The sequence below is a fragment of the Camelina sativa genome, chromosome 16 (genome assembly GCF_030686135.1).
Source record: "Camelina sativa cultivar CO46 ecotype springtype chromosome 16, ASM3068613v1".
In the NCBI taxonomy this organism is placed as follows: Eukaryota; Viridiplantae; Streptophyta; class Magnoliopsida; order Brassicales; family Brassicaceae; genus Camelina; species Camelina sativa.
The window spans coordinates 29,262,786-29,287,968 of record NC_141895.1 but is presented as its reverse complement, the minus strand read 5'-3'; the positions used below and the strand labels follow the sequence as shown (position 1 = coordinate 29,287,968).

The 25,183-nt window shown below is 34.6% G+C and overlaps 4 protein-coding genes and 2 pseudogenes across 6 annotated transcripts; all 6 read left to right on the top strand.

The window, feature by feature from the left end:
- The first annotated feature begins 621 nt into the window (after positions 1–621).
- LOC104752727 (2-carboxy-1,4-naphthoquinone phytyltransferase, chloroplastic-like) lies at positions 622–2,751 on the top strand (annotated as a pseudogene). Its single transcript, XR_015584822.1, has 11 exons — positions 622–741; positions 810–1,028; positions 1,113–1,216; positions 1,309–1,380; positions 1,476–1,614; positions 1,694–1,800; positions 1,887–1,986; positions 2,064–2,102; positions 2,206–2,316; positions 2,421–2,486; positions 2,556–2,751. The product of XR_015584822.1 is annotated as a 2-carboxy-1,4-naphthoquinone phytyltransferase, chloroplastic-like (transcript).
- A 2,036-nt stretch (positions 2,752–4,787) lies between these two features.
- On the top strand, positions 4,788–6,776 carry LOC104752726 (protein neprosin-like). Its single transcript, XM_010474934.2, has 7 exons — positions 4,788–5,017; positions 5,126–5,218; positions 5,318–5,545; positions 5,653–5,805; positions 5,943–5,996; positions 6,095–6,238; positions 6,350–6,776. Exons 1-7 carry the CDS (start codon positions 4,790–4,792, stop codon positions 6,716–6,718), a joined length of 1,269 nt encoding a protein of 422 aa, XP_010473236.2. The 5' UTR covers positions 4,788–4,789; the 3' UTR covers positions 6,719–6,776.
- A 5,016-nt stretch (positions 6,777–11,792) lies between these two features.
- On the top strand, positions 11,793–14,760 carry LOC104752725 (polygalacturonase At1g48100). The gene is made up of 7 exons (XM_010474933.3): positions 11,793–12,481; positions 12,892–13,023; positions 13,115–13,345; positions 13,449–13,493; positions 13,580–13,787; positions 13,881–14,071; positions 14,143–14,760. The coding sequence occupies exons 1-7, from the start codon at positions 12,056–12,058 to the stop codon at positions 14,536–14,538; spliced, it is 1,629 nt and encodes a 542-aa protein (XP_010473235.1). The 5' UTR covers positions 11,793–12,055; the 3' UTR covers positions 14,539–14,760.
- A 2,349-nt stretch (positions 14,761–17,109) lies between these two features.
- Positions 17,110–20,017, top strand: LOC104752724 (uncharacterized). Of its 2 annotated transcripts, XM_087492983.1 has the most exons (6): positions 17,136–17,536; positions 17,620–17,985; positions 18,146–18,271; positions 18,356–18,555; positions 18,654–18,898; positions 19,021–20,017. In XM_087492983.1, exons 3-6 carry the CDS (start codon positions 18,170–18,172, stop codon positions 19,764–19,766), a joined length of 1,293 nt encoding a protein of 430 aa, XP_087349109.1. In that variant the 5' UTR covers positions 17,136–17,536; positions 17,620–17,985; positions 18,146–18,169; the 3' UTR covers positions 19,767–20,017. The 2 variants fall into 2 exon arrangements, with proteins under 2 accessions (XP_010473234.2, XP_087349109.1); XM_010474932.2 differs by having other exon boundaries at positions 17,110–17,536; positions 17,620–18,271.
- Positions 20,018–20,182: 165 nt separating this feature from the next.
- Positions 20,183–22,688, top strand: LOC104752723 (1,4-dihydroxy-2-naphthoyl-CoA synthase, peroxisomal). Its single transcript, XM_010474931.3, has 9 exons — positions 20,183–20,633; positions 20,745–20,867; positions 21,164–21,265; positions 21,366–21,404; positions 21,549–21,647; positions 21,754–21,801; positions 21,894–21,989; positions 22,104–22,226; positions 22,403–22,688. Exons 1-9 carry the CDS (start codon positions 20,364–20,366, stop codon positions 22,517–22,519), a joined length of 1,017 nt encoding a protein of 338 aa, XP_010473233.1. The 5' UTR covers positions 20,183–20,363; the 3' UTR covers positions 22,520–22,688.
- A 1,628-nt stretch (positions 22,689–24,316) lies between these two features.
- Positions 24,317–25,050, top strand: LOC147926074 (uncharacterized; annotated as a pseudogene).
- Positions 25,051–25,183: the final 133 nt, after the last annotated feature.

The window sequence follows — 25,183 nt, the reverse complement described above, 5'->3', positions numbered from 1 at the left end:
AATTATTAAAAATATTTAATTATAAATATCAATATGGAAATGCATTATATTGTAAATATTTGTCAACATTGTTTATTTGTATGACTGCATATATAGTTTGCTTTATATTTTGTATTTTGTACAAATCAAACCTCATACTATTTTGGGCCTTCAAGGCCCATACTCTCTACTAAGAATTAAAATTTTGTCAAAGACACGTGAACCTCACGTGATTTTATCTTCCAACGAGAGCTTGCGTTTATATCCATCCACTTGATCATTCATCATCATGTCTCTTCCTCCAAACCCAACATTCAAATTTTTGTCTGTATAAACAACAAATCCAAACACTTCCTCTGCATTTGCATTGCATAGATTCCTTCACATATCCTCTGATTCTTGATTCAGTTCACTCCATTTTGCTTGCATCTTCGCATAAATCGAGCTTCGAGATTAGTTGGGGTGGGTTCATGGCGTTTGCGTTGCAGACGAGCCAAGTTCAAATCTGTTTCCGATAAAAAGAAGTGTTATGATTACGTATTCGTCGAAAGGTTCGTGTTAGAAAGGTAAATTCCCAAACTTTTTATATTTCTTCTGCTTTGCTCTAGTGTATCTTGCTCTGTTAATTGAAAAAAAAAAAAGGGTTTCTTCTTGTTTTTGCAGAGAACTGAAAATGATGAATTTGGTTTCTCTCTGTGACATAACTCATGGGTTTGTGCCTAAAAAGTCAACTGATTTGTTTGTGAAACCGATGTTCACAAGGTAACACCCAAAGTTTTGTTCTTTGACTATAATTTACTTTGAGCTTTCACTAAAATTACTTAGCTTAGCTTCCCAGCAGAGGATATGGAATCACAAGATTACCGTTGTTGGAGTTAAATTCACGGGAGAATCTGAATGCTAAAAGAATAAGAAACCTTAGAGTTGGACCAATCTTTAGTTATGGGGATGCAGCAAAAGTGTATCAAGAAGAGGAAATCCCCAAAGCAAAATTGATATGGAGAGCAATCAAACTACCCATTTACTCTGTCGCTTTAGTTCCTCTTACGGTATGTTTCCTCAAGATGAAACCTTTTCTATGTTCTCCATTGCCTTTTGAATGCTATAGTATATTCACTGTTCAAATGGCCTAGGTTGGCGCTTCAGCGGCTTATCTAGAGACGGGTTTTTTTCTAGCTAGACGTTATGCTACACTTATGCTCTCATCAATTCTTATCATAAATTGGCTCAACCTAAGGTGATTGATTGATATCCTTTTAACATTTTCGTTGAATGTATTAGCTAACTCTTACATGTATTTACGCTTTCTGAAACATGGTTTAATGGCAGCAATGATGTTTATGATTTTGATACCGGAGCTGATAAGAACAAAAAGGAATCAGTAGTGAATTTGCTTGGAAGGTAAAGTATCAAAAGGATAGAGTTTGCAACCTTGAAGTTTATTGTTTCTCAGTTCCCTCCTAATAAATTTGCTTTGTGGGTTTTACTTGGAAAAGCCGGGCAGGAACCTTAGCCGCTGCAATTACATCGCTTGTGCTTGGTGTTGCTGGTCTTGTTTGGACATCTTTGAATGCAAGTAATATCCGTGCAATACTATTACTGGCCTCGGCAATACTCTGTGGCTATGTATACCAGGTGAATTTTACTTTCTAGATGACAATTTGATACTAACCTAACTGATTCTAATGTACATGAGTAACACTATTGGCTCTAGTGTCCGCCGTTTCGGTTAAGTTACCAAGGATTAGGAGAGCCTCTATGCTTTGCAGCATTTGGTCCATTTGCTACTACTGCTTTTTATTTACTTCTTGGTAGCTCAAGGTATATCTAAATTTCATTTTAAGCCTCATTAATATTTGTTTCCATGAGTTGTTAATAACTTAAACTGATTAAACTGGATTTGGCAGCGAGATAAGGCACCTTCCGTTAAGCGGTAGGGTCCTTTCATCATCTCTTCTTGTTGGATTTACTACATCTCTCATCCTTTTCTGCAGCCACTTTCATCAGGTTGGTTGATAAAAAAAGGCAGTCTTAATGGTTCCTGAAATGACCCACACAATACTGATTACCTCTACATTCTACAGGTGGATGGAGATTTAGCTGTGGGGAAATACTCACCTCTGGTACAAATGTGAAAAAAATCAACTAGGTTTAATACGGAATATGGCGATTAAGATTTTTACCTTTAAATGTTTATGATTAAGATTTTTATTTTGGTTTACACAGGTTCGGTTAGGGACTGAAAAGGGAGCTTTTGTTGTGAGATGGGCCATTCGTTTGCTATATTCAATGCTTCTTGTTCTTGGTTTAACAAAGATTTTGCCACTACCTTGCACAGTAAGTTATCAGATTCGAGAACATGACTGAAATACAAATATATATATATATATATAACTAAAACCTGTTTTTTTATTTATTGTCGTTGTTGTTGGGTGTTTCAGTTGATGTGTTTCCTGACATTACCAGTTGGGAATTTGGTTTCAAGCTATGTCGAAAAGCACCACAAGGTAAGAAAATTTAAAGTTGAAAATTGGAAATCTTAGTTTTGCTAATCTATTTTTTTTCTTTTAACGCAGGAAAATGAGAAGATATTCATGGCCAAGTATTATTGTGTGAGACTCCATGCATTGTTTGGCACCGCATTGTCGTTTGGACTCGTTATCGCTGGCTAGAGTACATTTACCAAACATTTGTTTTTCTCTTTGATTTGGATAACAACGTTATTAGTGGTGAACATTCTTGCAAGAAAAAATAGTAACGTTTTGTGTCTTATTTTGTCAACTGAAGCGTTTGCGTTTCAGATTTAACTGTACAATTTATTTCTCAATCACAGAAATAAAAGAGAAAAAAAAAAGAGGTCAAAAAAAAAAAAAAGAGAAAAATAACATTTTTATTTCAAAGCTCTTCCGTTGGCATCCACAGTATTCCACACAGTCGCCGCCATAAGCCTCTTAGATCGAATAAAAGCCCAATACGTTTTAAAAATTAACCATTAACAGATACTAACCCATAACTCTTATAAATAATAGGAATTCCACTTTGCCTTTAAAACGTTTTAGCGTTTTTTTTTTCAGCTTTCTAAAACGTTTGTTTTTTCGGCTTTTTAAACTTTTCTATTTTATACGGATTTTTTACTTTTTTTTTTTTTGGTTTAAGTGTTGAATTTTAGATTTGTGTAATCAAACCGGATACAACATCCGGTCCAAAATCTTTGTGGTCTGTAAGAGGTGTTCTAGGTCCAACATGCATTATACATAACTTAAATTTAACTCTTTTATTTTATTTTGTGAACCACACTTTTTCTTAATTTTTCAAAATCTTTTATTTTCATGTTATTTAACCTTTTAAAAGTTTATAAGGTTTTATTAATAAACTTTTTTGTCTTCTTTAATATTTTTTTTAAGGTTTTATACATAACTTAAATTTAACTCTCTTTTTTTTTTGTGAACCACACTTTTTTCTTAATTTTTCAAAAAACTTTTATATTCATGTTATTTAATAAAATTTTATAAGGTTTTATGCATAATAATTTTTTTTTGTCTTCATAATACTTTTGTTTAAGGTTTTGCAGATAATATTTTAATTAAATTTGTATGATGTGATTTCTGGAGAAAAAAAAAATCTTTTTCCTTCCAATAAAATTCTGGATAATTTAGTCCTTTAATTTAATACTTGTGTAATGTTTTAAACTAATATATAAACTAAATTATCCTTTAATGTTTTATAAACTTAATTCTACTTTTAATAAGAAAACAAAGACTTTTAATTTTTGTTACAACTTTTCAATTACTTTTAATTTTTATCTCTTCAGCTCTTCCTCTTGTGCCAACTCATTACTAAACACATTGATATTTATAGAGAATTCAATAGTATAAAACAAGTGAATGGACTCGTAAAAAGATTAATTAAGGTGACAAAAGGTGCTTCATGTTTATCTCGAGAAGATTAATATAGGAAAGAAGATGGTAAGTCACTGGTTCTAGCTAGTAATAATGATACCAATAGTAGTGTAATAATAATAATAGAGCTTTTGGAAGTTTAGGTCTGTGAAAAAAAAAATTACTGTGCATGGTCCTGCTCCTGCTGAAAGATGAAACATTTCTGCGCTTTTCACTTGAATAAGTATATACAAACAAAGAAAAAGATCAGCACAACACAACAGAAGAGAGGCAATTTTACTTGCCAAAACTTTCATATAATATATGAATCCTTACAAAAATCAAATGAAGGAACCACCACGATAGATGAAGATTGGATCTTCTTCAGTTACATCATTGCATAATATATAGCTACATTAAAGAAAAAATGTTCTGTATTGTACTTCTTTCAATTTACGTTGGCTGGAGAATGTTTGGTCACATGACTCATGAGTTTGAGTTGAGTTCTTCTTCTACGCCTACTTGAGGAAGAACAATTCCAGATATCTCTGTCTGTAGTTTCCTTAACCAAATTAAATGAGCTCCTAAGATAGATTCTTCATCGACCAAGCTCCTCAGAAAACGTCTCGCTCCAGTGCTGAATCCTACGTACTGCTTCTTCGCTGCCAACTACAACTATAATACCATAATTGATCTCGAGAATGGAGATGGAGTATATCTTTAGTATTATGTGTTAGTCTCTCAGGAATTGTTGACCAGTCTTTGGGGAAGTAATTAAATGTTAATTGATTAAATTATGATTTAGTAGCATATAATTTTTTCCATAAATTTTTTGGTCAACGGTCTCTGAATTAATAAAAACCAAAGATTTTATTCCTTTCTCAGAGCCTCCTCGACCCTTATATATATCAAACCTTTATCTTCTATATATGATGCTTCAAAAATTCCATAAACTCTATTTCTTTCTCTTTATTCTTGATAAAAAAATGGAAGTGAGAGGCTCAATGATATGGGTATTCTTAATGTGTTTCATCTTTGCTCATATAATTGTAAGTCACAACAATGATTTCGTCGAAGCCAAGAGCTTTCCTAAATTTGAAGATTTAGAAATGCAGAAGAGACTAAAGATTATCAACAAACCCGCTGTCAAGATCATCAAGGTTTTTTTTTATATATCATCATAATCTTGCTGTTGTTCTCTATATATTATAAAATTAATATGTTAACCTCTCTCTCTCTATATATATATATGGGTGTAAATGATATAGACTATAGATGGAGAAAGATACGGATGTGTGGATTTCTTCAAGCAACCAGCATTTGATCATCCTTCTATGAAAAATCACACATATCATTACAAGGTATAATTAATTACAGATCTATTGGTTATGTCATACTTATATTTTTTTACAAACATAAAAGGACAAGAATATGTTTATGGTGTTCGCTATATGTCTTAGATGCGTCCAATATGGAAAGGAATGAGAGAAAGAGAGACAAACAGTACTGGATTTGGTTACTTATGGGAGAATGGTGTGGGTTGTCCCATTGGTACAGTCCCTATACGAAGAGTCACCAAAGACGATCTTTTGAGAACAGACTCATTTGGCGATAGTCACAAACCTCGTGGCTCTTGGAACACTACCACTAATGATCCTAATAATGTTGTTCATTCCAACAAACATCACGTAAGTTGCCTCTTTTAATTTAAAAAACAGGATTATCAAGTTACATTTTGAGATATTTTATACTGATAATAATGTTTGGTTATTGAATGAAAAATGACCGGGATTAGTATGTGGTGCTTCGGACGAAAGACTCAAAGAAAAGGTTCAATGGAGCAACAATGGACCTTTGTATAACCGCTCCTAAGGTTAGGCCTACCCAATACAGTGCTTCTCGAGTTCACATGCAGATTGGAAGGGATTTTATCCAAGTCGGTTTGACTGTAAGTAATATCGATTTATTTATTTTGCAATCTACAACTTGCACTCGATAAAAACACCGGCAGGACTACGAGTTCTATTTTGTAACTAACAAAATATGAATTATATTGTTCAACAAAAACTATGTTTACTAATTCAGGTAAATCCAGTATTGTACAAGGACAACCAACCTCGGACTTTCGTCTATACAAATGTAAGTCAGTCACATTAGGCTAGCTAGTAAATCATTTTTTTTGAATAACGTAAATAATTGTAAGGAGATATATGTATGTATTTAATTTGATGGAGCAGTCAGGTGGAAAATCATGTTACAATAGCAACTGCAACGTTGGATTTATACTCGTTCGTCAAGATTTTCCGCTTGGTTCACCAGTGTTGCCAGTGTCTATTCGTGGTGATCGGATAAGTCGCTCTGCAACCTTTGGTCTAATCAAGGTTTGGATAATTAATTAGGATTATGACTGATTTAAGCATACCAAATTATTTGCTTAAATAATGTGTTTTATAATGTATTATTAAAATTTACCTATTATTTTCGGGTAACAGGACCAAAAAAATGGAAATTGGTGGTTTGAATTTAGTGGCACGGCAGAGGAAGTTGGCTTTTGGCCGTCTAGTAGGTTTCATCAAAGCTTTGGAAATTCAATCGAGTGGGGTGGAGAAGTATACAGCGCATCACTGCCGAGTCCTGAAATGGGATATGGACTGTTTCCTTCTGATAATGATATAAGTAACAGTGCATATATGAAACGTATAACCGTACTCGACGGTTTATATAACGTTGACCGCAACGTGATGAACTATCTCGAAGATTTCTCTGACGATGAACGTGGCTATCAAGGCTTTGGCATATACAATTCTGAAGATGCTAATATCGGTCGTATACTCTATTATGGTGGTCCAGGAAATATTTGAATATGATTAGAACTTTATGAGATGAATATTAAAACATTAAATTGACTTGATTATACAATGAATATCGCCGTTTATGCTTAAAACAAATTAAAGTCTTAACGAATTGAACAGAGAATTGGTCCAATAACTACGTACACATGTGCACAAGACATGTATATAGATCAAAAGGCATCTACACAGGCTAAACTAATCAAGTAACCATTTTGTGTAATCGAATGGACAAAAATGTCGCTCTGAATGGCACGCATATCTCGTCAATGGAAGTTTACAACTTCCAACTAGGTCATCTTTGAGATAACCTTTTGCGGGTGTAGGATCTTTGAATTTCCAAAGAAATGTATATCGTTCTATATATTCTTTTTCAGCTCTTTATTTGTCAAGCTTAGTAGAGGTTCATCACTCAACAAAAGTTACGGTTTGATTAGTTCTCCCCTACTACTCGCAAACGGGACTGACACTAGTATTTAGGGATCTGATCGGTAATTTTAGAACATTACAATTTAAATCTTTATAATTTTGATATTGAATTAGAAGACCGTCAAAATCTAATAATATTATATTTAAATATATATCATGATGACATGATGTACTGTATTTAAAACAAAAAATATTGCGTGTTAAATCTAAAAAAAAAAAACGTACCTAGCTACATGCATAAATATATCCACATTGTATGGTACAGTTATTTTCATGTATCAATCTTAACCATGATCCTAATTTTGAATTTATTCGTAATCTTTTTCCAGGCATATGCCATCAAGTATTTTGGCTGGATCAGGACATTTATCAAACCAAGAAAAATAAATGATTATAACTGAAAGATGGGACAGTAGGGGTAGTCGATAACTTTTGTAGCCAACGAATGGAGTTCACTTCACGGCTCACGGGAACATTAAGAAGAAGAAAAAAAAAACACACACAAATAATAATAATAATCACGAGCATGTCTTCGCAAAAAGACGGCAAGAACAACACATCTTTTTCCCCTTTCTTAATTTTTTTTTGTAGAGCCATATGTGAAAACAAAATATAATCGAACAAAATCAGATAAACAATAGCCACATGAAAAAATCCTACAGATTATTATTTATATCTCTCGTTCTCTTTTGTTTTGCTATTTTGTAATTCAATATTTTAGAATGAAATTTGACTCTAGGTATATTGATCACTTAGTTATTACGTTTGAGTATTTTTACCAGAGACAATTGAAAATTTATTATTTCGATTTCGAATATAAATTCTAAATATGACGGGTTTTTTTTTGTGGCATTACAATATACGAGTTTAAGTTTTGAATATTTATATCCCAACTATTCTAATACCTAAGAAACACTTCAAAACGTTTTTTGAAATATCAAAAATAAATATAAAGATTCTTTTAAAGACATAGGTAAACTGTTAATCAGTGTAGGTCATAAATTAAAACAAAATATGTTGATTAATTTAGAACAAAAATTAAAGATGATCTTATTTTTGTAAGAAACTGCACCACCGGCTACGCTAGCTAGCCTTAGTTATAAATTCAAGTTGACAAAAAGAAAATACGATGATGAATGTTCGTGTATGCATACAGTACACACATCGTATAAAATAAACAAATGTGCACACATGCAGTTACGTGTGGTATATGTACGAATACATAGAATATATTATCATAAATTTTGGAATTTATATGAAAACTTCGAAGACAGGTAACACATATATGGCAGATTAGTTGTTTTGGCGTATCAAGAAACTGGTACGGTCCACATAATACATACACATATTTTCACATGATCAAGGAGTCGAGCAATGGCCGTCGAGAAATAAAATAGGAGTCGAGCAATAAAGTCAAAGGGACTTTAGCTATATTGTATTTTCTATTTTTATATTATCCCATTTTGTTCCTTAATTTTGTGAAACTACCAATTCCGAGTGGAAAGATAGTAAAGCAACACTCCATTATATATAAAAACATAACAAAAAAAAAAAGATAATCAAATCTAGCTTAATTGAAATGAAAATTAGTTATTCTACTGCTAGGAATTTCTTTATGTTTTTGAGCATATGTGTAACCAATAAATTTCTGAAAATGTCATATGCTCATTGAGTCATTGTGGTGGGTGGACATATACTTCTTTTTAGTTCTCTATTTAAGAGAAAAAAAGAACAGTACTAGTAAAAATGTTTGTCTGACAAAACTCCCGATTCGTGAAGATTCTTAAATAATAAATGAAACGAAAAGAGTTCTTGTTTCTTGTACTTAATTACTCTTACGTCTCGTGTAAAATGAACAGTGGCATTTTATGAATTTAATGAGAAAGGAACATATTTGGTTTCTGAACATATACAGACACACGCATTGACTACAGTTTTAATTTATATATTCTTCTTTAGCTCTTATTAGTATAGTGTCAAGTGTCAACCATATCTAATTAGTGGTGAACGTTTCTAGCGATTAAAGAAAAAAAGCGTTTGTGTTTTTTTTTTGTCAACTGAAGCATTTGTGTTTCTGATTTAACCCTTTCCATATACTTTTATTCAAGTTTATGATTACAGTTAACTTTACTCTAGAATATATAAGTGACTGTTCTTAATCCTTAGATGATAATTGTATATTTCTTCTATACTTTGTAACATAGTATATATTATCTATTACTTTTATAATTAAGGTTTTTATAGTAGAGATTGTAGGACACAAGATCATGTTCGACATATGTGCTCACGAGAAGTAAAGAATTCGTTAAATCGCGCGTCTTGTGCAATTACTTTTTGTTGAATGTATGTGTGAGAAATAGAGATAGCTAGAGAGAAACTGTGACTTGTGATCGAACACAACTAATTAAGGACGTCGATCTCTTCATAGGATAACTAATAAATTATTGAGTTTGACAACAACAACAAAAAAAAAAGATAAGAAAAGTTTTTAAAAAGAAAGATTGGAGGAGTTGTGGAGACAAAAGCAATTCCCGTGAAGTGGTGCATGTGAGCACTAAAAGAGATGTTATAATCAACTGCCCATTGACAAAATATAGACCCAATCACATGTCTCATCCATTTTTACATGCACACACACACACACACCATATATATAATATGTATCTATTTGTATTTACGTATGTATGTATACGTTTCTCTCGGAAGAAACAAAAACGACAAATTAATTACCACCCAAGAAATTACTGTCAAGGTTTGTTCATCATTAAAAGAAATAAGTTTTGGATTCATTTGTCTTTCAACTAAGTGGGTCGTATGGTATATACACACACATATAATAGATTAATTGTTTAAAGTTAACGAGTTTCATGAATAAATCGAGTTAATCAGAGAGGTAATTGTTTGATAATCGTTGTTTTCAGTTATCCAAACCAATTTTAAGATGGATGTTAGTTTTACCCAAAAATGTCACCCAAGTACACTTGTAAATGAAGATAATTCACTCACAGTTAAATGAATTGATGGTAAAACTACTCAACAAATAAAATCTTGAGCGGATGGAGAAACAAGAGATTGTATATTAAAAGTCAGTATATATCATAGTAAATATAGAGACCATAAGACACTTATCTGATCACCAGGATGACACATCAACAATTACATCTATATATTATCTACACAAATGTTTATCCCTATGTATACATTTAAAAAAAAAAAAAAAAAAACAACCTCATTTTCGCGTAGCCCCACTTTGTGGTGTATACATTTGCATATACTATAGATAGTCATATTATTAAGCAAGTATATATATGTATTTGTATGCGAGTAGATGAGGTTTTGCAACAGGAATGGTATATGTGTTTGTCTCAACAGGTGCCTCTTTGTGGTTTGTTTGTCTTGGCTTGCTCTAATGTGTTTCAGCCAACCAAAGTGGATGAGTCTCAACCAACCTTTAGTCTACACGTGGCGCACACATATCCCCTGAAATTGTATTAGTTAATTCGATAAACTAATAATCTCCAAAAACATAACAAATAAAACTAATAATCTCCAAAACAAAACAAATAAAACTAAGAATCTCTAATGTATGATAATGCTATCATGTTTTACGATAACTATAGTAGTTTACCACTTCAAAAATGTAAATCTTGACAAATTACTTTTGGAAGATCTATGTATTTTGATTGGGATCACCCAATCCTATTAATTAGTACAACTCCAGCGGATAATGTATGTCTCTTATCTCTAGATTATCCAAAATCACTAATTATTCAAACTTACTTGAAAACCTAAATATATCGGAACCTGAATCCAACTGTTATTCGATTTAGTAGAAATACTCGAATTACCTAAACTATTTTTCAAAAGTATGGTATGGAGAGTCATTTTAGATGCCCGAATAACTTATCCAACATGTACGTACTATTACTATAAATAGACAGTCCTGACTTCTGGTATTGTATTGTAGGTGGTGTAGGGAATATATTCTACGATATCTTCTTAGAAAAACACTATAGAGAACAGTTATCAATTATAGTTTTACTGAATAATGAATGACCAAACTAGATTACTTGCAACCCTAGAATTCGACGTTTTTTTTTTTCTTTTTTTTTGGTTAAAGGATCGGATCTTCATAGATTTCTACGTTTTGAGTGTCGAACAAAAAATAGCTTAGGGCTTTTAAGTATACGTAAATATCATAATAGACGATGTTGTATTTGAAAGATATGAAAATCTTATACGTTGCTCAAAAAAAAAAAAACGAATATAGTCCAATTTTTCGGATGAAATTTACCATCATATTATATATTTTACTGATGCATCTTTAAAATTATTTAGTATTTTCGTAAATTTATCTACTAACAGGTGACACATTAAATAATATATAGACCCCCAAGAAAAATGATCACGTATACGGCAACAAAAGTCTATTTAATTGGTGTATACTACTCATATACACATACAAAAATAGCATATTACCAAAACCTTATAAAAACTACAATTGATGAATTAGATATCAAAATAGAAAATAACATGATGAACACAAAATCACATATTCCGTAAAAATTAAGTGACAGACGTAAAAAGGTACTAAATTATTCCATTGTGTCTCTTGGACAAAAAAAACATATATTGTCAATTGTCATATTCTAAAATTATCGTCCTATATATTGCTTATCTAGTGCAAATTTTCTTAATAACGTCATGAAATTCCATTATCGGCTCCCGTGACTCGTTCTATATTCTCAGACCGTCTCCTTATATAAACCTCCTAGACAAACCTTATTCTCTTTATTCATTCTATAACAACAACAACAACAACAACAACAAGCAACCAACCAAAGTCTCTTCTTCTTCTTCTTCTTCTCTCTCAAACCACCACAAACACAGAGAACATTTATACAACAACCTAAAAACACTATGATAAGGAGAAAGAGTCTACGGCTTAGAAGCATCACAATGACGATTTTAGTATCAATTCTTGTCTGGTCTACAACGCTAGAAACCTGCATTGCCAGAAGAGGAAGACATTTGAGACACCACCATAGCAGTTCCTCTTCCTTGTCTAATTCCTTGTCCAGCAAGAAACCAAAAGGCCATGACAACAATAGCCATTCCCATAAGTCAAAACCAAAACCAAAACCAAAACCGAAGATGAAAAGTCCGCCGCCAAAATCCGATGCCGGTTCACCTGTCGTGTCACAGCCGCCACAAGTTCAACAACCACCACCACATGTCCAACCACCACCACCGTCACCTCTTCCTCTGCAGCCTGTTGAGGACTCTCAACAATTCAATGTGCTTGATTTTGGAGCTAAGGGTGATGGCATGAGTGATGACACTCAGGTACAGACTCAAAACATTTATTATCCATTCTAATTTAGTGGTTCCAGGTTAAATCAAGAATTATAATCTCGCTTTCATGAGAATTGTTTTTTAAAAAAACAACCATAATGTGAATTACAGTTGAGAAGGTAACACGAGACAGAACAAGAAACAGAGCTCAAAAAAGCTTTTTCTCTGTTCTGTAAAGTCAAATAACCTTTTTCCCTTTTTTTCATTTAAATGTTTTAAATCTCCCAAATACAAACAAAAGAATTTAACGAATATAGAGATGACAACAAAAATACTCAATTTAAGAGGGGACCATAACTCCGTGCACTGAAACAAAACAGAACAGAACTATAACTATGATTAATAAAACTTCTTATTGATAATACCAAACAAATGATAAGTTTTAATAAAAAAAATTGCAGGCGTTTGAAGCAGCATGGGCGTCTGCCTGCAAAGTAGAGGCATCAACGATGGTCATACCGCCTGACTACATCTTCCTCGTTGGACCAATATCCTTCTCGGGTCCTTATTGTCAAGCAAACATTGTATTCCAAGTAAGAACTGATCATAAGCATTTGTAATATTTTAAAACATAAAATGTACGTTTTAAAATTTAAAGATGTGAGTTTTTTTGCCTGCTTGCAGCTGGATGGGATGATTGTAGCTCCTACGGATACTAAATCGTGGGGAAGAGGGTTACTGTGGTGGATTGAGTTCACAAAGCTTAAAGGAATAACAATACAAGGTAAAGGTGTTATTGATGGGAGAGGCACTGTTTGGTGGCAACAAGATTACCTTTCCGATTATCCTATCGACGATGACTTCAAGCTTATTGTCCCGTTGAACAATTCGGTCCAAGAACATCCTCCAATGCCGGTAAAGATCTTCATCTTCATCTTATTCTTGACTTTTACACTAGTTTCATCTAACCCTAAACTCTGTTTTTGTATCTTGTTTTTGTGATTTTGTCACATGGCAGATAAGAAGTGAGCTTAGTGGGAGAATGCCAAGCATTAAACCAACGGTGAGATATTAATGGTGAATTAGTAGTCTCTACATGTTTTTAACACTCGATGAATTCTTTTGCTTACCATGGGTTTACTGGTATAGGCGCTGCGGTTCTATGGGAGTATTGGCGTGACTGTGACGGGTGTAACCATTCAGAACAGTCCTCAATGTCACCTCAAGTTTGATAACTGCGTCCAGGTTTTAGTTCATGACGTGAATGTGTCTTCTCCCGGAGACAGTCCAAACACAGATGGAATTCATCTTCAGAACTCGAAAGATGTCATGATTCACACTAGCACACTAGCTTGCGGTACAAGTCAATTTTAACTAGAAAATAACATCATAAAACTCGTATAAAACCAGGTCTTGATTTCGTTGATTAATTCCTCTGTTTTTTTTTCAGGAGACGATTGTATTTCCATTCAAACGGGTTGCTCCAATGTGTATGTACACAATGTGAACTGTGGACCAGGACATGGAATCAGCATTGGGAGCCTTGGTAAAGACAGTACCAAAGCCTGTGTCTCCAACATAACAGTCCGAGATGTCGTTATGCACAACACAATGACTGGTGTCCGGATCAAGACTTGGCAGGTAAAGATCAAATAAATGAGTGATTTTTATTTGGAAGTCAATGATACTTAACAGCTTCAATGTAAATACAGGGAGGTATAGGATCAGTGAAAGGAATACTTTTCTCAAACATTCAACTCACAGAGGTTCAGCTTCCGATAGTGATCGATCAATTCTACTGTGATCACAGCAAATGCATGAACCAGACTTCAGCAGTGTCCGTGGAAGGAGTCACATATGAGAAGATACGAGGCACTTACACCGTGAAGCCAGTGCATTTTGCTTGCAGCGACAGTTTCCCTTGCATAGACGTGCAATTATCAGGCATAGAGCTGAAACCAGTGCAACTACAATACCACATGTCCGATCCGTTTTGCTGGAAAACATTTGGAGAGCTCACTTCGACAACAGTTCCACCGATCGATTGCTTACAGATCGGAAAGCCAGCGAGAAATGGAGTCCATTCAGATCGTGATATCTGTTTGTGACCTAAAGGGGAATGTAGAAATGATTAGGAAAAAAAAAAGTAATATCGTTACTTCATACGACGGACTCTATTGATTTGTCCCGTTGTGTGAAAGTGTTGTGGAGTGTTTAGAAGATTAAGGCAGTCAGGCAGACTCTTATCAGAGACCAGAACTGCCTAACTGCTTTGCAGAACCAGTATATGTATATTGCTTGTATAACATATAGTCTGATTTATTGTTTCATATATATATATATATATATATCATGATAGTCCGAAAACAGAGTGAAAACAACAGAACATCAGCAAATTTGGAACCATGCATATGTCCAGAACTGTTTTGGTATATGTTTCTTGAAAACAGAAATAATTGTAAGAAGATTGTGCATAAAGTAATATATTACAGACTATAAATATTGTGAGTGCATGTTTGAATTTAAGAAGTTGCTGATTCACTTTCACTTAACTTGGTCATTCTGTAATCTATGAACTATATATGGGATGCAATCCTGAAATTAAATCAAGATTTTTTGACAGCCCACGTAATCATAGATAGATAGGGGTTGCATTATTTTTCTTTTAATCATGGATTCTTGGGAGAGGCCGCACGTAATGAAGTCTGCAGTGCCTTTGGAGTTTCTGTGGAAGAGACTGGTGATGGACGGGACCGCATGTTTTAGTTTTATACTATCTTTTGTTTTGTTTCAATACATTTACGTCGGTATATATTTTTGGATATATATCAACTTTTATTATTGGAAATTTACGAGAGTGGAATTTGCAAAATATTATCCAACATTGTAAAAGATAATATGCTAACTGACTCCACCTTCACCTTTAAAAAAATTGAAATAGCTTGTTGACAAAAAAAGTTAAGAATGAGCTAAAATGAAATAAATATCAAATTCAAAAAAACCAAGGTTCACTAGGCTATTTTTTCAAATTAATTACAAAACGTAGAGGGCCAATATCAACAAAATCAGAATACACATAGAAGTTTTTTTTTTTTTTTTTTTTTTGGTAAAAGGTTAAATTCATAAAAGTTATTCCTTCTTCGCCAAATATTCTTATGTTTCTGTCTTACGTCTACGGTAATTATGTGATCTCTCAGAAGCCCTAATTTCAATGGCCGCTCAATGTGTTTGATGAGATGAAGATGGTTTGAGATTAGGGTTTGAAAATTAGACGAATTTGGGGACAAGATGAGGCACACGTTACTTGGTCATGGGTTTACTTAATTGAAATTATCAACCCACCAGTTTACTCTTTAAGGCTTAGTTGGAGCTGTTAGTTATATATAAATTTGTAAAAGGAATAAGTGTATAAGTAGCACCAGAGGTCTAGTGGTAGAATAGTACCCTGCCATGGTACAGATCTGGGTTCGATTCCCGGTTGGTTGGGTCCTTCGCATTCTTCTGAACATTCATTTGAGATTCGCCACACCTCTGAGCTCTTTTTTTCTTTTTTTCCCCACATAAGGGAAAACATTACTATCTTGCAGTATAGTTTTCATCTAAATATTCGCCACTGGTCAGCAAGGTGAAGGGTTCATTTTTCTTATTTGCATGTTTTCTTATTTCTTAATTAGAGTTTATACTTTATCGCTTTATGAAAAATCAAAAGATGAAAACTAGTGGCGAAAATAAAATAAATCAAAAGATATAATTCAGGACATGAGGCAACTCGCCTTTGGTGTTTTTCTATGTTGTATAAATGGAAGTGTAATTAAGGGGACTACGATGAATGTGACCGTGAAAGGATGATGTATCCGCGGATTCATAAGATATATCATCTTCTTTAGTTTGGAACTCTTAGCAACAAGTTTGTTGTTTGTTTTCACATGCATGTTTAATTAGGTCTCTCTACTAAATGGAAAGATTGTTTTTCTACAATCTGACGGAAATAAGATGATTCAGTGTATTACTTGTCTATGGTAATACACTTATACTTAATATAGTTTTGGTCTCAATAAAACACTCGAGTTATATGAATATGTTATTGTCTTCTCTACCGTTCAACAGACTAAACCAAAAGGTCCAAAGCAGTCTATTAGTACAATCAAGTTCACGTCAGCTATCCATTAACATCAAGTTGTATCCAAAATGTTACAAATATACTTACATAGCAAAATAAAAAATGTAAGCATAGATGTGAATCTCCACTCCATTCTTATTTTATCCAAATTGCTGAGTTTTTTTTTGTGTCGTATAAAACAATATGTTTGGTATATATATATACATAAAGTAGAATAATCAAACAAGTAGAACCAGTGGTCTAGTGGTAGAATAGTACCCTGCCACGGTACAGACCTGGGTTCGATTCCCGGCTGGTGCAATTGAGCTGTGATGAAATTGCTTTAAGCGTTGGTTATCTAAGGCTCTGAGCTCTCTATATTTTTTTCCCTTTGTGTGTTATCTAAGGTTTTACGTTAGAGAAAATATAGAGATCAAGTGATTGTCAAAAAAAAAAAAATATAGAGATCAAGAATTATTAATGTTTAGGCTCTTTTCAAATTATAGATAATAATATAGAAAAAGGGGGAAATTAACAAAGATAAATATAAGGGCCGATTTTTAAAATAAATAAAAATACAAGGACTATTTTGTAACAAAATTCCTCATTTCCTCCCCAATGTATTTCTTCATCCTCTTCCCTTTTCGATTCTTCTGTAAAAACAAACAAAAAAAAACCCTAATTTCTGGGGCCTGTGCAGTCGCTGCACAGTTCACTCAAAAAAAACAATACACAGAGATGGAGATAATCGAATCATTAGAAGAGATTCCAGTTCAGAACCCACAAGTAGAAGACTTTTCATGGGCTGATTTAACCTGGACCAAATTCGGAACATCGGAGCATCACGATGAAGTAGCACTGGTTCCATACGCAAGGGTCGACGAGTTCATCATCGGAGAATGCTCAAACGCAGAGTGCCCAACACGATTTCACATCGAAAGAGGAAGGAAACGCTCTCGAGGCAGTCTCAAAGAGTACAAGAGCGACGAGTATTTGGAATATAGACTGTAAGTTTCAAAACCTACTTCAAAGCAATCAAAGATCTCATTGTTAGGTTTTTTTCATTTGTGGGGTTTACTTCTTATTGAAGGTATTGGTGTTCATTTGGTCCTGAGAACTATGGTGAAGGTGGTGGTGTTTTGCCCAGTAGAAAGTACCGTCTCAACACTAGGAACCGTGCAGCGAGACCTCAGTCTATGAGAGGATGTACTTGTCATTTCGTGGTGAAACGGCTCTATGCTCGTCCTTCACTTGCGCTTCTCATTTACAATGAGAGACGACATGTGAACAAAGCTGGGTTTGTTTGTCATGGACCTCTTGATAGAGATGCTATTGGTCCTGGTGCTAAGAAGATTCCTTATATATGTAATGAGATTCAGCAGCAGACTATGTCTATGATCTATCTTGGGATTCCTGAAGAGAACGTTTTGGAGAAACATATTGAAGGGATTCAGAGGTATTGTGGTTCTGATGCAACTGTCAATAGTCTTGCCTCTCAGTATGTTCATAAACTTGGGATGATTATCAAACGTTCCACTCATGAGCTGGATTTAGATGATCAAGCTAGTATCAAGATTTGGGCTGAGCGCAACAAGAAATCAATCTTCTTTTATCAGGAATCTTCTGAAACCGATCAGTTCATGCTTGGGATTCAAACGGAGTGGCAGTTGCAGCAGTTTGTGCGTTTTGGACATTGCAGTCTCGTTGCAGCTGATTCGACATTTGGGATAAAGAGACTCAAGGTAAGATGGATCTTATGTTTTATGTCTGTGTCTGTTTTTGCGGGAGTTATGTGATTAATCCTGATATCTTAAACACTATGACAGTATCCTCTGTGCACGCTTCTTGTATTTGATTCAAGACATCATGCTCTCCCCGTCGCTTGGATTATCTCTCGTAGCTATTTGAAATCTGATGTTGAGAAGTGGATGAAAATACTACTCCAACGCGCCCAGAGTGTTGAGCCTGGTTTCAAAATCAACGGCTTTATCATTGATGATGCTGCAACAGAGATTGATCCCATAAGGCATGATTGATGATGCTTCAACTCTGTATATGGAGTTCCATAATTGGATAAAGAGTGTATTTGTAAACTGACTCAGTTCCGTTTTATTACTTTTCCAGGGATACATTTTGTTGCCCCGTCCTTTTTGCTCTCTGGCGTGTTCGTAGATCATGGCTTCGGAATGTTGTAAAGAAGTGCGATGGCATTGAGGTTCAAAGAAAGTTATTCAAATGTTTGGGAGAACTCGTGTACAGTATTTGGGATGAAGTAGATACACCAAAGGCTCTAGAAAGATTAACTCACGATTTTGTTGATCAAACCGCCTTCATGCAGTATTTCACATCCACTTGGTTACCTAAAATAGGTTAGACATTTCTCATATTCTATTCATTTTCTTATCTTATTATATAGAACCGCTGGGATCGCTGCTAATTAGTGGTCTTGGTAATCTTAGTCTTTGCCTTATGTGTTCTCTAATATTTGCAGGAATGTGGCTATCAACTATAAAAAGTCTTCCACTTGCAAGCCAAGAAGCATGTGGTGCTATAGAAGCTTACCATATAAAGCTTAAAGTAAAATTGTTTGACGATACACACCTCGGTGCCCTTCAGAGAGTAGATTGGTTGGTACATAAGCTGACGACTGAACTCCATTCTAGTTATTGGCTTGATCGGTATGCTGATGAAAGTGATTCTTTCCAAAACGTTAAAGAAGAATACATAGCTTCTACTTCGTGGCACCGAGCGACGGAGATTCCAGACTCTGCTGTTACACTAGATGAAAACAACATCCTTGTTGCAAAGGTTCAGTCTCAGAGAGATAGCGACGTAGCACGGGTTGTGTGGAATCCAGGTTCAGAGTTTGCCTTCTGTGATTGCGCTTGGTCTTTGCAAGGGAACTTATGCAAACACATCATAAAGGTAAACACAATTTGCGAAAACCGTGAAGGCTATGGTGACTCAATGTCCTTGCGGTCCTTAAAAGAAAAAATAAGAAACATAAAGATGACACCTATGGATGACTCAATAGCCTTGGATCTCTCAATGGCATTGACGCTGCAGATGCTTGATCAGATAAAACAGTTGGTGCAACTAAGCGGAACAAATGATATCAGCAGTATAGTCAATGATCTGCCGGTGAAATGGGGTTGTAAGAAAGGCAGAACAACCATAGGCATTCCTGCTTCTATTGCTGCCTTTACAAAGAAAAGGAGTCAGAAACGGAAGCGATAAGTCAGAGATGATATGTGAAGTGGGTAGCACAGATCACTCCTTGTATTGGCTTATAAAGAACACAGCAGGATCTTGCGTAGCTTTAGAGTTAGAATTCATAGACACGGTTAGTTATAGTTTTAGTAGTTAATAGATTCTAACACCAATCATTCCTTCTTTGTTGCTTTTTTTTCATCCTACTGTTGAAGTGTAAATCCTTCTCTCCAGATTCTTCCTTTTTCATTAAAACAGGTTTTTGGGGTTTTAACGAATCAGTACCAACATTTTGTCTTATTGAAGATCGTCTAGGTTGAATTCAATACAATAATACATTATACCAATGAAGAAGTCTAAATATATGTCCAAGTGTGAAGGTGAAACGCACGTTTTGCTGCGTTTTGCCTTATCTTATCTCATCGTCAAAAACGTTTTTTTTTTATATAGAAAGGAACAGAGGCGCCAAGCAATTCTGTCCACTTCCTCTGATTCTTCAAAGTTTCAACCTTTTTTTTTTTCTTTCTCTTAATTATAAAATGCATTGTCACAGTCCATGTTATATAATCTCTGGTCATTATCATCATCGTTATCATCTTTCTCTGTCTCGCTTCTTCCTCACCAATGGCGGATTCAAAGGAACTCGGCACGGCGAGCCGGCGGATGTCCGTCGTTACCAATCATCTCAGTCCTATCGGATTGAGCTCAGCTCGCGTTGACTCAGTGGAACCTTGTATTGCTTCGTCGATGAATGATAGTTTCCATAAGGTTCACGGTGAAGTTCCGACCCATGAAGTCGTTTGGAAAAAAGCTGAAATCTTTGGTGACGGGGAAGAACATAAGGAGTTTGTTGACGTTATTTATGAGAAATCCCTTGATGAAGGTATCGCAAAGGTTTGTGCTTGTCTAGTCACTAGTGTTTGATAAAATTCCTCACGGAGTTATGTTTTTGGTGGAGGAGGTTTGAATTTTATCGTTCTTTTGTTTTTTTGTGGGTTTATGTAGATTACTATAAACAGGCCAGAGAGAAGGAACGCGTTTCGGCCTCGGACTGTGAAGGAGCTTATGCGTGCGTTTAATGATGCTAGAGATGACAGCTCTATAGGAGTCATCATACTCACCGGCAAGGTAAAAATACTTTATATATTGTGCTTCTTTCCTTTGTGATAGTGGTTAACATTTGAGTTGATATCTGCTTGTTAAATGTTATGTGACAGTAAGAAATGTAGCAGAACCTTATGAAAGTTGATTTGTGAATGTTATGGTACTAAGTCAATGTCTAGTTATTACCTTTGCTTTGAGTCTCAGTAGTGCCAAGGTTAGATCTTACTTTTGGAGTTGATGACACTGAGCTCAATAGTGTTCTCTGTTTTTGATACTTGTTTCTGAAACTATTGTTCTGAATAGTAATATTGATGGTTTAGGGAACAAAAGCATTTTGCAGTGGTGGTGATCAGGCGTTGAGAACACCAGACGGTTATGCTGATCCCAGTGATGTTGGCCGCCTTAATGTTCTTGATCTCCAGGTATGTCCTTGATCTACAAAACGATAAAAAGGTTTGGGTTTCCTCATCCTTATTGGATTAATGTATTATTTCCCACCTTCCTTTTTCTGTTCATAATCAGGTTCAAATCCGCAGATTGCCAAAGCCAGTTATCGCAATGGTAAGCACCTTCAAACAACTGCTAGTTTGCTCTATGCATCTTTGTGCTGATCCTGGATAGAGTAGCTTTGTTATTGTGTGCATCTGTGCCCATAGGCAGAGAGCATTTCTTGTGGCTGATCTGCTTGCTTTTTGACTGAGTCAGGTTGCTGGTTATGCTGTTGGAGGAGGACATATCTTGCACATGGTTTGCGATCTTACAATTGCAGCTGATAATGCTATATTTGGTCAAACGGGTCCTAAGGTTCTCCCTCTGGCCTCTGTTTCAGTTTCGAGAATGTGTCAGTGAAGTAAGAGCTGGAGTTATTACTAATCCCCATTGATTATGTGGACCAATTTCATGTCTTCAGGTTGGAAGTTTTGATGCTGGTTATGGAAGTTCCATCATGTCTCGTCTGGTAATTGCTTGATATAACTGACTAATACTGTGATGCTACATCTAAAATCTAACAAAAATGGACTGATCAAACTGTTTGAAACAAAAAAACAGGTTGGTCCTAAAAAGGCACGAGAAATGTGGTTTATGACAAGGTTCTACACAGCTTCTGAAGCAGACAAAATGGGACTTATCAATACAGTTGTTCCGGTAAAGTTAATTAGTAAACCCGTAGTGTCGTCACAGATTCACAAGATATATCACTCTGTTTGCTTGCTTGTAAATTGTTTGATTACTTCACTGAGATCTGTTTTCTGTTCCCAGCTAGAGGAATTGGAGAAAGAAACAGTCAAGTGGTGTAGAGAAATCTTACGGAACAGCCCAACTGCAATCCGAGTGCTTAAGGCAGCACTCAATGCAGTTGATGATGGCCATGCTGGACTTCAGGTACTTCCTTCAACCAACTTGCTTAGTCTCTTTCCGTTTTAAAGAAACAAAATCCTATAGTCAAATTTGCAATCTAAGTTCCAAACTCACTGTAGTCACAAATATGGATCCGTTCAGTTTTAAAGAATTTACTAGCATACAGTATTTAACGGATTTACAAACTTTTCTTGCTGCAGGAACTTGGTGGCGATGCGACACTCTTATTCTATGGAACCGAAGAAGCTACCGAAGGAAGAACTGCTTATATGCAACGCCGACCACCAGACTTTTCTAAATTTCCCAGGCGACCTTAAAGGCCCTTAAACTCACTTCTAGCTCAGTTCAGGTGTTTTCATTACAACATCTGTACTCGTTATAATCCAAGTCTTTTTTTTTTTTCCGGTTGTTTGTTTTGTTTACCAAACAATGAATAATGATTTTGTGAAAATAAATTTGAATTTATAAAATGGGAAACGTTCAACATGACAATTCAGCAATAATACCACAAAAAGATAGAAAAACATAAGGACAAATCCAGAGTTCAAAAGATCACAAAGCCATAAAATAGTTGACAGTTACCATGGTTAGACACTAACGTTCTCCATAACCATGGTAAACTGAGGAAATAGGTATAAGAGACTGAGAGCTGCTTCATAATTTGGAATACATATGAAGAACAAATTAGAGTGCTTTTTTTTTTTTCATTAGTTAAGCTATTGCAGACATTAATAAAATATCTACATACCCATTTGGAATATATATGAAGAATTAACTATAGCATGATTAGTTGGAGAGACTACAGAAGCTAGGCTAACGCTAAACAGTAAACACTCCATGAGCAACTAATTAGAAACCCATCCAAATTCATTCCAGTTCCGCTTTAACTGAACGAGCCTCTACAACGGATGTGTAACTGGACTAGAAGTTAAACCTCATAAACTATCAAATCAATCACATACATTTGCAGCGCCTTTGTGGTGATGTTTTCGTGGGCTGAAGAAGACACGATTGATATGACGGAACGTAATGAGTAGAGCAACTCGTTGGGAAGTGAAGAGTACTGCTGACGCACGCACACAAAAGACAAAGAATCATGATAAAGCTAAAATAATTATTAATTATTTAATTTTTAGTTAATTAGTTAATTTTTATTTTTAAAGCTAAAATTAGTTAATTTTTATTTTTAAAGCTAAAATAATTATTAATTATAAATCATTAATAAATATTTTCAAGATATCTATATATATATATATATATATCTTTGATAATAAGATTATTTAAATACTACAAAATCATAAAATCAAATTCAACTACTTTCATTTTAAAAATAATATGCAAAAGATTGAGTATATAACTCTTTACTTTATAGTTTGTATAATAAATGTTGTATAAAATTTTAGATATTTTTACTATAAAATTTGCATACTCTTAATAACATGTATACAACAGCAAAATAAATTCACAATATTTACTTCTAATATATAAAAGATAAACATACAACAAATTGATTTTAGCTAAACAATATAGAGGGTATGTTTGCAAAATGGTATAAAATAAGAATATTTTTGCAAATACCTTTATATTACATCTTGAAAATAATTATCAGTGATTTTTATTTAACTATTAGTTAGCCATCTTTTTTCCTTTATTTTTCACTATGTTACTATTATTTCAAGATTCAAAAGTGGCAGAGTAGAATCAGGTTTAACTTTTTTTTAGCCACTAAGAACTTTGAACCACCATATGTCCATCCATATATATAGATTCATAGATTGCAAGAAATTTGTGATCTGAACTTTTATCCCTTTACCTTGTGATTATCTATGTTTTCAAGATATACAATTTAACTTTCGTTTAAATATTTCACCAATAATGCAATAATAAATAATTTTCTCTTATAAAATTTTATGAAAGCATTAATATAAAATTCCATTTACATTAAACTAGAAACACCACATAACCAAACGTTAAGCGTACAGAAAAAAAAAACATATAAACAAATAGATCATAACTTTAAAAAATAAATATTAGCAAGCCCTAGAAACACGATCTTTCTTCACCAACAAGCAATAGCGACGACGATCGCCTTATAAAATTGATTAATCGTTCACTAGATGCTTCACTGAGAACAGAGCAAATGCTCATACTTCTGACGATACGAAACGGTAACCTCAACGAATCGATAACCAACCATACGGTTCAACACAGAACTGATAAAATGAAACCGCATATAGAGGATCTGCACCTCTGGAAATGGAGAACAGGGTTCAAGCCACGGTTCTCGACTGGTGAAACTTGGCAATAGCTGCGTTCAGCAAAACCGGAATGTGCATGGACGAAGGGGGTATGGTCCTCCCAGGCTACCCCAAAGTTCGCTTTTATCACATGGCTCTGTATGCTCAATAGACTTTCAACAGGTGACCGAATGTTGAAATGGAACTCGTCAAGTGATTCATCATGCCCCCTATGCAATGACCCACTGGAAACTAGGAACCATCTCTTCTTCCAATGCCCATACTCTCAGCAGATTTGGTGTAAGTTATCCTCTGGGTTCCTTGGAACATAGCTACATCGGACTGGGAAGAAATCACAAACCTCATCTCAGCTTCTACAATGGCGCGGATTCCCCTGCTATTTTTGCGATACACACTTCAGGCTACGGTCCACACAATCTGGCGAGAGAGAAATAATCGCAAAAATGGCGAAGCTCCAAGTCCTGCAACTCGACTAGTGAAACAAATTGACAAGACTATCAGAAATAGGCTCCTTCTCCTCTTGAATTCAGGCAATCGGCAATATGAAGACATCCTTACGCACTGGTTTGAAACCAGCTCATAATGTAATCTCTCATATGTGCCTCTTTTCATCTTTAGCTCTGTTACACTTGTTGTAAAGCAATGGTTTTTTTGATGAATAAAATTTTACATTCATTCAAAAAAAAAAAAAAAAAAAAAGATAAAGTAGTTTTGCTATGAGCC

Bases quoted from the DNA above. Each gene is read 5' to 3' on its own strand.
- LOC104752726 (XM_010474934.2), top strand. From the start codon at position 4,790: ATGCTTCAAAAATTCCATAAACTCTATTTCTTTCTCTTTATTCTTGAT. The intron at 5,018-5,125 runs GTTTTTTTTTAT...TAAATGATATAG, and splicing joins CCGCTGTCAAGATCATCAAG to ACTATAGATGGAGAAAGATA. The intron at 6,239-6,349 runs GTTTGGATAATT...TTCGGGTAACAG, and splicing joins CAACCTTTGGTCTAATCAAG to GACCAAAAAAATGGAAATTG.
- LOC104752725 (XM_010474933.3), top strand. From the start codon at position 12,056: ATGATAAGGAGAAAGAGTCTACGGCTTAGAAGCATCACAATGACGATT. The intron at 13,024-13,114 runs GTAAGAACTGAT...GCCTGCTTGCAG, and splicing joins AAGCAAACATTGTATTCCAA to CTGGATGGGATGATTGTAGC. The intron at 14,072-14,142 runs GTAAAGATCAAA...ATGTAAATACAG, and splicing joins TCCGGATCAAGACTTGGCAG to GGAGGTATAGGATCAGTGAA.
- LOC104752724 (XM_010474932.2), top strand. From the start codon at position 17,148: ATGTATTTCTTCATCCTCTTCCCTTTTCGATTCTTCTGTAAAAACAAA. The intron at 18,272-18,355 runs GTAAGATGGATC...ACACTATGACAG, and splicing joins TTGGGATAAAGAGACTCAAG to TATCCTCTGTGCACGCTTCT. The intron at 18,556-18,653 runs GCATGATTGATG...TTACTTTTCCAG, and splicing joins ACAGAGATTGATCCCATAAG to GGATACATTTTGTTGCCCCG.
- LOC104752723 (XM_010474931.3), top strand. From the start codon at position 20,364: ATGGCGGATTCAAAGGAACTCGGCACGGCGAGCCGGCGGATGTCCGTC. The intron at 20,868-21,163 runs GTAAAAATACTT...TTGATGGTTTAG, and splicing joins TCATCATACTCACCGGCAAG to GGAACAAAAGCATTTTGCAG. The intron at 21,990-22,103 runs GTAAAGTTAATT...TTCTGTTCCCAG, and splicing joins TTATCAATACAGTTGTTCCG to CTAGAGGAATTGGAGAAAGA.